General features: G+C 36.8%; 2 protein-coding genes, 1 long non-coding RNA gene and 1 pseudogene across 3 annotated transcripts; 3 read left to right on the top strand and 1 right to left on the bottom strand.

Annotated features, from left to right (window-relative positions):
* Positions 1 to 2,055: 2,055 nt before the first annotated feature.
* LOC108815018 (pentatricopeptide repeat-containing protein At4g14850) lies at positions 2,056 to 4,381 on the bottom strand. Its single transcript, XM_018587677.2, has 2 exons — positions 2,778 to 4,381; positions 2,056 to 2,626 (listed from the first exon to the last, which is right to left on the bottom strand). The coding sequence occupies exons 1-2, from the start codon at positions 4,364 to 4,366 to the stop codon at positions 2,161 to 2,163; spliced, it is 2,055 nt and encodes a 684-aa protein (XP_018443179.1). The 5' UTR covers positions 4,367 to 4,381; the 3' UTR covers positions 2,056 to 2,160.
* A 146-nt stretch (positions 4,382 to 4,527) lies between these two features.
* On the top strand, positions 4,528 to 5,409 carry LOC130494537 (uncharacterized). Its single transcript, XM_056990463.1, has 3 exons — positions 4,528 to 4,647; positions 4,765 to 5,191; positions 5,268 to 5,409. Exons 1-2 carry the CDS (start codon positions 4,610 to 4,612, stop codon positions 5,180 to 5,182), a joined length of 456 nt encoding a protein of 151 aa, XP_056846443.1. The 5' UTR covers positions 4,528 to 4,609; the 3' UTR covers positions 5,183 to 5,191; positions 5,268 to 5,409.
* Positions 5,186 to 6,262, top strand: LOC108815731 (uncharacterized; annotated as a pseudogene).
* Positions 6,263 to 6,932: 670 nt separating this feature from the next.
* Positions 6,933 to 8,091, top strand: LOC108816006 (uncharacterized). The gene is made up of 2 exons (XR_001943781.2): positions 6,933 to 7,275; positions 7,639 to 8,091. It is a non-coding gene; the product is annotated as an uncharacterized LOC108816006 (long non-coding RNA).
* Positions 8,092 to 10,814: the final 2,723 nt, after the last annotated feature.

Here is a 10,814-nt window from a genome sequence, read left to right as displayed (position 1 = left end):
GTCTCATCTTCCACTCAAAGGTAAATCTATAAATTTTGTATATGTATTTTGTGTTTTCTATAAAGATAGATATATCTAATATTCCGTTCATTTTTTCTGATTTGAAGCCAATTGAACTTTTTTGAATCTGCAGCTTTTTAAGATATGGGTTTGGATATGCAAGTTTTTCAGATATGAGTCAGATCTTGGAAGACTTCTGGGAAGTCTTTTAAAATATATTGCGGTAGAAGACTTCCTGGAAGTCTTTTCCCATGCCTCTTTGTTCAAAACAGATCAGTGAGTTTTGGTAAGTAACCATGTCTGATTTTTTCTTCATTTAGTAACCTATTGTTGCATAAAACTTCTATTTTTTCCCAAACTAAAACTCTCAAACCTCTCTCTAATCACTTTGAACCTGAAAACACCAAACTTCTTTTTTTTTATCAATTTCTCATTTTTTGTCTCATATCTTTCTTATTAATTTATCTTGTTTTTGCAGGTTTTATTCACATGGTTTCCATCTTCCACTCATTTAAAGGTAAATCTATAAATTTTGCATATGTATTTTTTTGTTTTCTATAAAGGTAGATATATCTAATATTCCATTCATTTTTTCTCTTTTGAAACCAATTGAACGTTATTAAATATGAAGGTTTTCCAAATTTGAGTTAGACTTTGGAAGATTTCTGGGAAGTCAATTCGTGGAAGTCTTTTAATATATAATGCGCTAGAAAGCTTCTTCTGACAAGTTTTCTTCCATATCAAGTGGAGTCCAAATTTGTCTTTCTGGAATAATGATCTATAATAGTTTTGTTAATGGTTTGCTTTGTGATTTGTATGTGTACTCTTTTACTTGTGAATTGTTTTTGTAAATTTGAAAAGATGATGAAAAAATTTGGTAAAAATATTCATGTCTACAATATTATCTTGCTAAAAGTACTTGACATTATTAAAGTTAATGATACAACTTTAATAGAAAAATACAATAACACAAAAATAGTCAAATTTGTTACAACTAAGGGAGAAGACTTCTCAAGAAAACTTGGTCAAATTCACAAAAGATCAAATATTACATTTTTTTTTGTTTTTTTTTTGACATCGGATCAAATATTATATAAGTTCAAAGATATAGCACTTTCATTAGAAGTCTTTTGGAAGATTTCGTGGAAGTCTTCTCGGAATACTTTTCAGAGGACTTCCAAGAAGACTTCTCAGAAAACTTAAATTTAAAGCAGGAAATTTAAAGCGGAAAACTCAAAGTATTAAGTGAAAATTGAAATTTCAAATCTCATGAAAGTTAAAAATGATATCTTATGATCTAATAAGACACATTAAACCATATGATTTGATATTCTTGAAGTTACTTGACACTTTTGAAAGTTAAAAAAACATATCTTAAAGTTACTTAACAAGTTTACAAAAACTAACGTAAAAGACTTCCACAGAAGTCTTCTCGGATTAACTAAAAACATTAATAAACATGAATGTTGATAACCTCATAATTAAAACCAAATTAAGTTATGAATTTCATTCGGAAGCACCAATGTCGACTAATATATTAACAAGAAAATGTTTTAAAAAATCTTTATATGTTTAGAGAAAATGAAAGTTTATTACTTTGACGTAGAAGACTTCCACGAAAGTCGTGCATAAGACTTCCACGAAGTCTTCCATTTATATGTCATTTTTACAACTGAAAATTTACAAAGGAAGACATCGAGAGAAGTCTATTCTAAAATACCAGTGAATAATTTCCGATAAGTCTTCTAGGATAAATATATTAGTTTTTGATCGAATTATGTCAGAAAATTTGAATTTTTTAAAAAGACTCACATGGAAGTCTTTCACGAGAAAAATAAAACTTAAATATTATATTTAACTAAATGAATTCCATTTAAGTCATTTTAGGTTATTTTTGTAATTAAAAAAAAATTAAATATCTTATTTCAATTAGACGATTTCCATGTAAATCTTCAGATAGACGAATTAGACAGAAATCCTCTGTGATAACCAAGGTTTAACCGCAGATTTACACAAGTCTTGATTAGCCTATATTCGATTACAGAACACTGTATGTTATTATTGAAAATGTTTATATTCATCAAAATTAATAGTGAACTGAATTAGTCACTCTCTTTATAGTTTTACAAAGATATAAAAACTTAACCTAAACTAACAACATTACCAATAATCCTTACAAGAACACGTCCCACCCATGAACCGATGAAACCGGTTATTGTCTCTTACAATGATCTCTCTGTTAACACTCCCAGACACAAACTTGAAGAAGCTGTGACAATCTCCACAGATCCTAAGGTTCTTGGTGATCCTGATGGGAACACCGAGTGGTAAAGCTAGCAAGCCAAACGCTAGAGCCAGTTTCTCACTGTGGTGCGCGACTTCCGCTACTTTTTCCTCTTCCTCCAGATCGTAAAGCGAGAGTTTCAGATCAGGCTTGTACCCTGCAGCCTCCATCTCATTCCTTAGCTTGGTTAGCATTGTCTGAATCTCTTTGTTCATTCTGTGTGATCTGTCCTTAGCTTGAAAGGTATGGACTTGGTTCTTCACTGTGATCCAACTATACCCGGTTCCTTTCTTGATCCCTACGCCTTTCATCTCTTCTCTCACGGTGTTGGCTTCCGCCCACCTATCAACGATCGGTTATAATAAAGTTAGATCATGCTTAAAAACACACGATCTTTCACATCAAGTCCAATTCGAATGCATTGGACCTAGCAAGATGATTCTAACCTAGCAACATGAATGAAAAATTCAACATTCCACGAAGGTTCATATACCTTCCAGCTGCTGCAAACGTATTGGAAAGCAGAACGTGGTTGCCTGAATCTTTAGGGTCAAGTTTAAAAAGGTTGTCAGCTGCTATTACACCGAGGTGTGGCTTACTATGCATCCTGCAAGCATTCTGAAGAGCGCCCCAAATCGAGATTGTCGGTTGAATTGGCATTTTCTTTATGAAATCGTATGCTCGTTCGACCATCCCAGCTCTCCCTAGCATGTCCACAACGCATGAATAGTGCTCAGCTCCTGGCTCAATGCCATATCTACTCCTCATTGAATCAAATATCTTCATACCGTTTTCCACATCCCCTGCTCTACTACAAGCTGAAAGCACGGACACAAACGTCATATAATTTGGAGCCGGACCGCATCCACGTGGTGCCATTTCTTCAAATAATGCCAACGCCCTATCAACCTGACCCTGATGAGCGTATCCACCGATGAGTGAGTTCATCGTCACCAAGTTCTTTTCAGGCATTTCATGGAAAGCTTGTTCTGAATCTTCTATACATCCGCATTTTCCATACATGTCAACTAGTGCACTTCCCACAAAGATAGTCCTTTCAACGCAAGCTTTCACAGCATGAGCATGCACTGATCTTCCCAACTCAAGACCTGCCATACCAGCACACGCACTCAGAGTAGTTGAGATCATAAAATCAGAAGTCTCAACAATCTCCTTCCTTGAACGCAGAAACAACAAAGACGCCTTCTCATCTTCATGATTCTGCACATACGCAGCCACCAGCGAACACCAAGAAACAGCATTTCTCGTACCCATTTCAGCAAACACAGTCTCACTACAGTGAATCTTCTTACACTTTCCATAAAAATCGATCAACCCATTACACACTGACACATCTCTATCAAACCCACCACGAAACACAAGCCCATGCAGTTGCTCGCCTAGATTCAAAAGCAACCCATCTGAACAAGCATTAAGGAAGGCGCAAAAAGTTATGGAATTAGGGTGTCCACCAATCTTTCTAAACTCAATAAAAGCTCCAATAGCTTCCCTAGGCCTTCCATCAGTGACAGAGTTAGATATATAAGCATTCCAAGTAGCAAGATTCCTCTCAGGAATTTCATCGAACATCTTTCGAGCATCATCCCTAAGCTTAGTTTTGAAATACATATCAAAAGCACTGCACCCAACAAACACATCAAGTATACGTCCACACTTGACAGCAAGCGCATGAATCTGTTTCCCAGTAACTGACGACCGCAACGAAGCCGCGGCTTTGAAGGCGCAAGGGAAAGTGAAGTCGTTAGGGAAAACGCCTTCTCGTCGCATTTCGAAGAACTCAAGCAACGCGGAGGAGAAGTGACCGTTTTGAACTAGCCCGGATACGAGCGACGTCCAAGAGACCACGTTCCGGGAAGGAGTGAGGCTGAGAACGAGTCGAGCCGAGTCGGGATGGTCGAGTTTGGAGTACATGTTGATGAGGTAGTTTGCCAGGAACGGAGGTGGAGGAGAGTCGAGGGTCTTGACGATTCGCGCGTGGACCACACGGCCCAATCGCATAGAGCTCGTGGAGATTGCATTCTCCAGAAGTGACCCCAGAGCGTTCGCCGTGAGGAGTGTCATAACAAGTTACGCCGGACCTATTTGGGCGACTATTTGTATCTGTTAGTGGCATTATTGTAATTTTCCAAACCGAAGGGTGTAATGGTAATTTTATCAACATGTGAATTGATAAAAGAGTTCGAACCTTTATTACAGTTTTTCTTTCTTTACAAAAATACTTTCTAAATTTCTGTCATGTTTTGATGCTATTGTTTGATTAGTTGTTTCTCCATCGCAGGACATTAGGGTTTCGAGTCTACTCCTATGGATACGGATCAAGAGATGAGTCAAAATCCTCCTCCGTAAGTTTTATAGTTCGAGATATCATTATACGCATCACAGTTTGCGTGCTCTGAACTCTATGAAATTAGTAGGGATTGTGTTCAATTGAGACCATGATCAGCTTGGTTTTGAACTAGGTATGAACATGTTTGTGCTGATGACACTAACCACAAATTTTGGGAGAATGACGGTGATGATCATGTGAAGGAGAATGGTAACAGAAGCTCCTTCACTCCTGGTGAAACGGATCTGAACCAACTCCAGGCGATTCCACCGGTTTCTTATGGGCAAGGTTTGCCTTTTGCACCAGTTGATTTTCCGAGCCCAAGCGATGTTTGGACGTGGAGAGTTGGGAGGAGAGTGAGTGCTACTGGGTTTCATAAGGATAGGTTCCTCATCCTCCCTGATAGGCTTAAGATGAAGAATGTACCAAAGTCATTTGCTAGCAAAAACACTCTTTCTCGTTATCTCGCGACGAATTTCCCTGAGATGGATGTTAATGCCTTTTTTGCATCTTTTTGCTGGAACATCCCTGGCTTTGTTTCAACCTGCTGATAGAGATCAGTAAAAGCTCTTCTTTTGCTTTGTCATAAAGCTCTAAACTGCGCTGACATATTGATTATCTTTCCTTCTTATGTAGTTGACGCTGCATCTCTGTTTGAAGAGACATCCAAAGAAGGTGAGGATGGAAGGAAGAGACACCTAAAGCAACTCGACGACCTACCGGCAGGAAAAAGAAAGAGAAAGAAGCCACCAAAAAGAAGCCATCCTCTTGGAGACGCTCCACAAGACAGAAACATGGCGATGTGGTTGACTTAGAAGAAGAAGAAGAGAACGAAGCAGCTGCAACAAAACCTTGCAAGAGGATGAAGAAACGCAGAGGTAACCCTGCAGAGAAAGAAGAAGATGCTCTGATTCCTCATGTCTAGGTAACTGGAGAATCTTCTTCAGCAGAAGCCGTCAGAACCAGGACAGGAGTCTTCTTCTTATTCATCTCTTCCTGTAAGTGCAAGCTCTCTAGTGAAAGAATATGAATGGGCAGAAGCTAGGATGAAGCTTTCATCGCTTCTCGACAAAGACTTCTCTTCCTTGCTCATGTCTAATGAAGCTGCAGAGCTAGCAGCCTTGGCAACAAAACTCAAGAAAGATCCAAGCCTCTCAGCTGAAGAGATTGTGAGGTCGAAGCTTATCGAAGAGATACCAACTTTCAGCCAAGTGTTTCAAGAAAACAAGAACGTGATAGTGGAAGCTGATAGGTTCTTCTCTGCTCTCGAGCTTAACAAATCCAAAGTCGCATCTCTCAAGTACGAGTACAGCGATTTAAAAGACAAGCTACGAAATATCCAGACGGAAGTTGATACAAACTCTGAGACAATTCGTCAGATTGATGAGCAAATCGCTCAGCTTCAAGCGAGACGCACTGAGCTGACCCGTTGCATCAGTAAAAAGGAGAAAGAGACAGTTGATCTGAGCTATGGGCAAAAGATGGTGGCTAACTCGATTCCTAAAGTGGTGCATGAAGTTCAAGCAGCTAACTTGAAGAAACCAGAATGGGAGATGAAGAAAGAAAATGCTGTTAAACGTGAAGAAGAGATCTTCAATAAGTTCGCCTCCCTCAAAGGTTTCTATCTCTGAAAACCTATTAGGTTTCTTATAAGTATTGTGTTGCATAATGAGGCTAATAAACTCTTGAAAGCTGTTTCAGAATTTCATGCCAAGTTCCTCTGTAATCATTTTTTTAATAACGTTAGATAATTAAAAAAAAAGAAATTATTTAGAATGACTCTTATCATTCTATTAAATACTAGAATGACTCTTATAATTTTGTAATTACTAGAATAAATGGCAACAAATTACTAAAAGCCTATCCTTCTAAATATTAACCACAAATTCATAACTATAGTTTCTTAATAAAATACATTTAAATATAAAGAAGAACAAAATTTTTTGTCGGATCTATTGAGAATGATGAGAGTATAAGATTAATAAAATTTGTCGGATCTATTGAGAATAATAGTCTACATACATATTTATACTGATGATATTTCCTAATCCATGTTGATATAAATATATGTAATATCTTATACTCTCTCTGTATCAATATAAGTGGGGTTTTATGATTTTTATTTTGTTTCAGAATAAGTGAAGTTCACACTAATCTAGATACAATTAATTATCATTTGAAATCTCTAGCCAATTACAAAATAATGTATCTTTTTTTAATTGGTTGAGATAATATTGTTTAATGCTATTTTTATACAAACAAGATAAATCACATAAAATTTTGTGTTTTTTTAATCTTTGTGAAAAAATTTTAAAACTCACTTATAATGATACAGAAGGAGTATAATAAATATACAATATTTGCTAATAATATCTGCTATACTTTATATCCTTCTATAGGATCTTTATCTTCACTCACGACAAACCCAAATCTCCATCTCCATCTCAATCTCCGACACCTCCATCTCTTTCGTTGGTCTAGAAACTCAACCACCATCACTTCTATCTCCGCCAACTACTCCACCATGAATCGTCTTCATCTCTGTTTTCCTCCACACCTCCGTCGTGTTCGTCACTGTCATCGGCAAAGAAGAAGAACTCGATTTCCCCTGGGTCCTCCACCATAAATCGAGTTACTTGAATCTGTAAGACATAATCTATGTTATTTGAAGTTCTTTTAGCATAGATAGATTGATTGCATGTTAAATTTTAAAACCCTAATTCCCAATTCGAAATCCCTAATTTCCAATTTCAAAAATTGATTTTGGTTTTTTCTGTTTCTCTATAAACTAATGTATGTTAGTACTAAATATATGTTATTCGAGTAAAACATCAAGTTTTGTATTCAACTTCTCTGTTTCCAATTCCTTTAAAAACAATTCTGCGGAGTTCTAATCTTCTGATTCATAGAAAAAATAATTTGTGGTTTGGTGATAGTACTTTTTACATCAAGTGAAAATTAAAAATCAAGTGTTGGTTTGATTTATTTGTTTACAATTTTTTTTCAGGTATGGCTTCTTCTTCGGGTGAACGTCATTATGTGTTCCATTACTCTCCCCTCAATATGAATTAAAAGATGCAGTTGTAAGTCACGATGAAAATGGACCATGTGTTGTTGAATGAAAAGTAAAAGGAAGAAGACGACAAAGAACGACATTGGCCTTGAAGCATGGATGTGAGCTGCATTGGCCTTGTCACACGGCCATGTTATCTGTTTGCAACGAAGTTTCATCCTGATGCTCTCGACACATTGGTCAACCTCGTCCCTGACTACACAAGCACAGCCCTTTGAGAGAGGATTCTTGAGCCGAAACACTTGCTAGTCTTGGACCTAATTATATTCTTGGCTCTCTTAGATACTGTAAATTTTTTGAAAAAAAGAAACTGAAACAATTCTTGGAAGTTGATGCTTATTCACAATTAGAGCAGAAATTTTTGGTTAAAGAGTTTCATTTTTTTTTTTGCTTTCGTTCGGTCTCTTATCTATAGGTTTATTTTTCATGAACATTGTAGTAAACTTAAGCCATCATGAACACAGAGTCTTGGAATCTTGATATCAGTTCATGATATCTCCTTGCGCCTCTGTGATAACTAGTGGAGCACGAGGAACCTTTGGCTGTAGCGTTTTGCAGTCCCTGTCTTTACCTTTCTAACCACTGAGAAATGCTTGAACCCACGACTCACCAAAACCCTCTCTCTCTCTTTCAGAGTCTCTCTTTGTTTATCCTCCACATTCTTAATATGTGTTCCATTGCTCTCCCCTCAATATGAATTAAAAGATGCAGTTGTAAGTAATCATGAAAGTGGACCACTTGTTGTTGAATGAAAGGTAACAGGAAAAAAACCACAAAGAACGTAAAACCTATTGTTTTACAAATTTTCTATTTATTAAATTTATTGGTATTTAAATATTATACAATAAATTTTATGTGATTCTTATTGTTTTATTGAAATAAATAAAATAAATAAATTTGCATGATGAAAAAAAAAAAATATATATATATATATATATAATTGGAACTTTATTTTTTAATATATAAATATAAGATAAAAAAACTGTTCATTTTAACAAAATTTTACTTAACTTAACTAAACAAAAAGTTAAAGTAAATATTGTTAAGTCAAACAAAAATAAATAAAAATAATTATCTATGATTTTTTTTATTTTTATTTTTAAATTGATAAAATAAAATTTATATTTATATGTAAAATTATTTTGAAAGATCTATCTCTGCGCATAAATCAGGAAACCAACTAGTTTTTTTTACAACGAACGGCTATCCTATTACAGAAACTTGAATTGGTCTGGATAATTAGACCGGAATAGAAAGAAAAAATGTAACAGAGCTCTCTATGAAACGATCTCACAGTCATAGCAAAAGAATCTGAAATTCCATTTTGTGCTCTTCGGATGTGAGAGATCTAGAAGTCTGAAAAGCATATCAAGAGAGTCTTTATCGTCTCCAATTATTTTTCAAAACTTGATCATGCATGAGGATCCTTTATCATCGCGATCATATCATTACAATCCGTTTCAAAGTTCTGAAATGTCAAGTGCTGAAGCATACTCTCCATTACCCATCGTAGGGCTTCTACTTCGGAATGCAAGACAGTCTCTGGCCATCTGTAGTTCTGCGTCCCCATAAATTGAATCTATGACCCATCCACCAAGCAGACATTATCCAAGCTTAAGTCTTGAGGTTCCTCAATACTATGCTCTTGTGGAATTGGTGCTACCATCTCGTTTTCATTTAAGCAGGCTTGACACTCATTCTCCACAATATCGAACTAGTTATTATTTAAAGGTTAAGTAAATTGTATTATTTGTTCAATTATCAGAATAATTTCTTATTTTAAAAAATTAAATGTATATTTAAACAAACATATAGACTGAAAGGTACAAAGGGACAAATATATTCCATTAGGGCCTATTTAGCCAATTTTTTTTTTTACTCAACATCTCAATCATTCATCAGAATCAAAGAGACACTTACATTGACCACAACAGACCTTAAACCAATATAGTGATGTAGTCTAGTATCACCTTGAATCACTGAAGATGGATCCAACGCATCATAACTGAACATCACTGCATTTTTTGCCACACTGAGAAGAACGGACACTCCAAGACCCGAAATAAACTCTTTTCTTAGACCCCTAAATTCGACCTCAATGACACTAGAACAGTTGCAGACACAGAGAACCATCTAGCTATACTGATAACATTAAACTTGACCCAACTATTGGGTCCTAAAGATCAGAATGTAGTGCTTGTCCAATAATATCAACACCAGAGGCGCATGCATATTCAGCTAGGCTTAGATTCTCCGACTTCACTGCTCCGGTCCTCAGCCTAAAATGGACAGAGACGGCCGACTGAAATCCGGGCTTCAGCAAAGGACGTGAGATGGTATAGCAAATCCACACTTCCAAAGTTATGAGTCTCTTAACGTAGATATGGCCATTAAGAACTTCCCGAATCTAGGTGTAGAGACTCCTTCATGAACCGACCGTAGGAAGACTCCTCCGGTGGACGACTCTTTCGTCGTCAGTCTTGATTCATGTTGTCCCCGAAAGCCGGGAACCAAAGCTCTGTCCGTTGACCTTTGAGAATTCTCCTCCATACGTCTCACCATCGCAGAGGAGCGTAGATCCATGATAGAGGAGGCGTCACCACCGTGTCATACGCCTTCCCCGGAAAGGATTCGTCACAGATCTGAAAATAGGGAAAATTAGATCTGACTTCTCCTTAGCTCTAAAAGCCGACCCTCTCTTCTTCCGCCGTTACGTGAACCTCGCCGTTACTCCAGTAAAGGCAAGAAATTTGTACCGTCGCGACGCATAGCAACTCTCCGGTAAAGTTCTACCGACCCAGAGTGACTTACATCTCGGCACAGATAAGGCGACAAGGGGGAGAGAAAAAGGAAAAAAAGAAAAAATGAAGGGAAAAAGAGCCTCCGGCACCGGAGAGGCTGGCCCGGAACTAGATTTGGTCAGAGTTCTAGAGAGAAGTTGGAGTTTTTTGGTTAGAGAGATTGGCGAATTACTTCTTTAAAATCCTCTCTATGAGTTGAAGTTTTTTGGTTAGAGAGATAGGCGAATTAGAGAGAAGTTGAAGTTGGAGTTTCTTTTACTTTTGTTCACACCACACAAACCCATATGAGTTGATATTTTTGGTCAACTT

This window comes from Raphanus sativus, chromosome 7 (genome assembly GCF_000801105.2).
Source record: "Raphanus sativus cultivar WK10039 chromosome 7, ASM80110v3, whole genome shotgun sequence".
In the NCBI taxonomy this organism is placed as follows: Eukaryota; Viridiplantae; Streptophyta; class Magnoliopsida; order Brassicales; family Brassicaceae; genus Raphanus; species Raphanus sativus.
Note: the sequence above shows the minus strand (reverse complement) of the source record. Positions and strands in the feature narration are given on the sequence as shown.

Coding starts and splice junctions, on each gene's coding strand:
- LOC108815018 (XM_018587677.2), bottom strand. CDS start 4,366: ATGACACTCCTCACGGCGAACGCTCTGGGGTCACTTCTGGAGAATGCA. Junction 2,627..2,777: donor ACGTTTGCAGCAGCTGGAAG/GTATATGAACCT, acceptor GATCGTTGATAG/GTGGGCGGAAGCCAACACCG.
- LOC130494537 (XM_056990463.1), top strand. CDS start 4,610: ATGGATACGGATCAAGAGATGAGTCAAAATCCTCCTCC. Junction 4,648..4,764: donor ATGAGTCAAAATCCTCCTCC/GTAAGTTTTATA, acceptor GTTTTGAACTAG/GTATGAACATGTTTGTGCTG.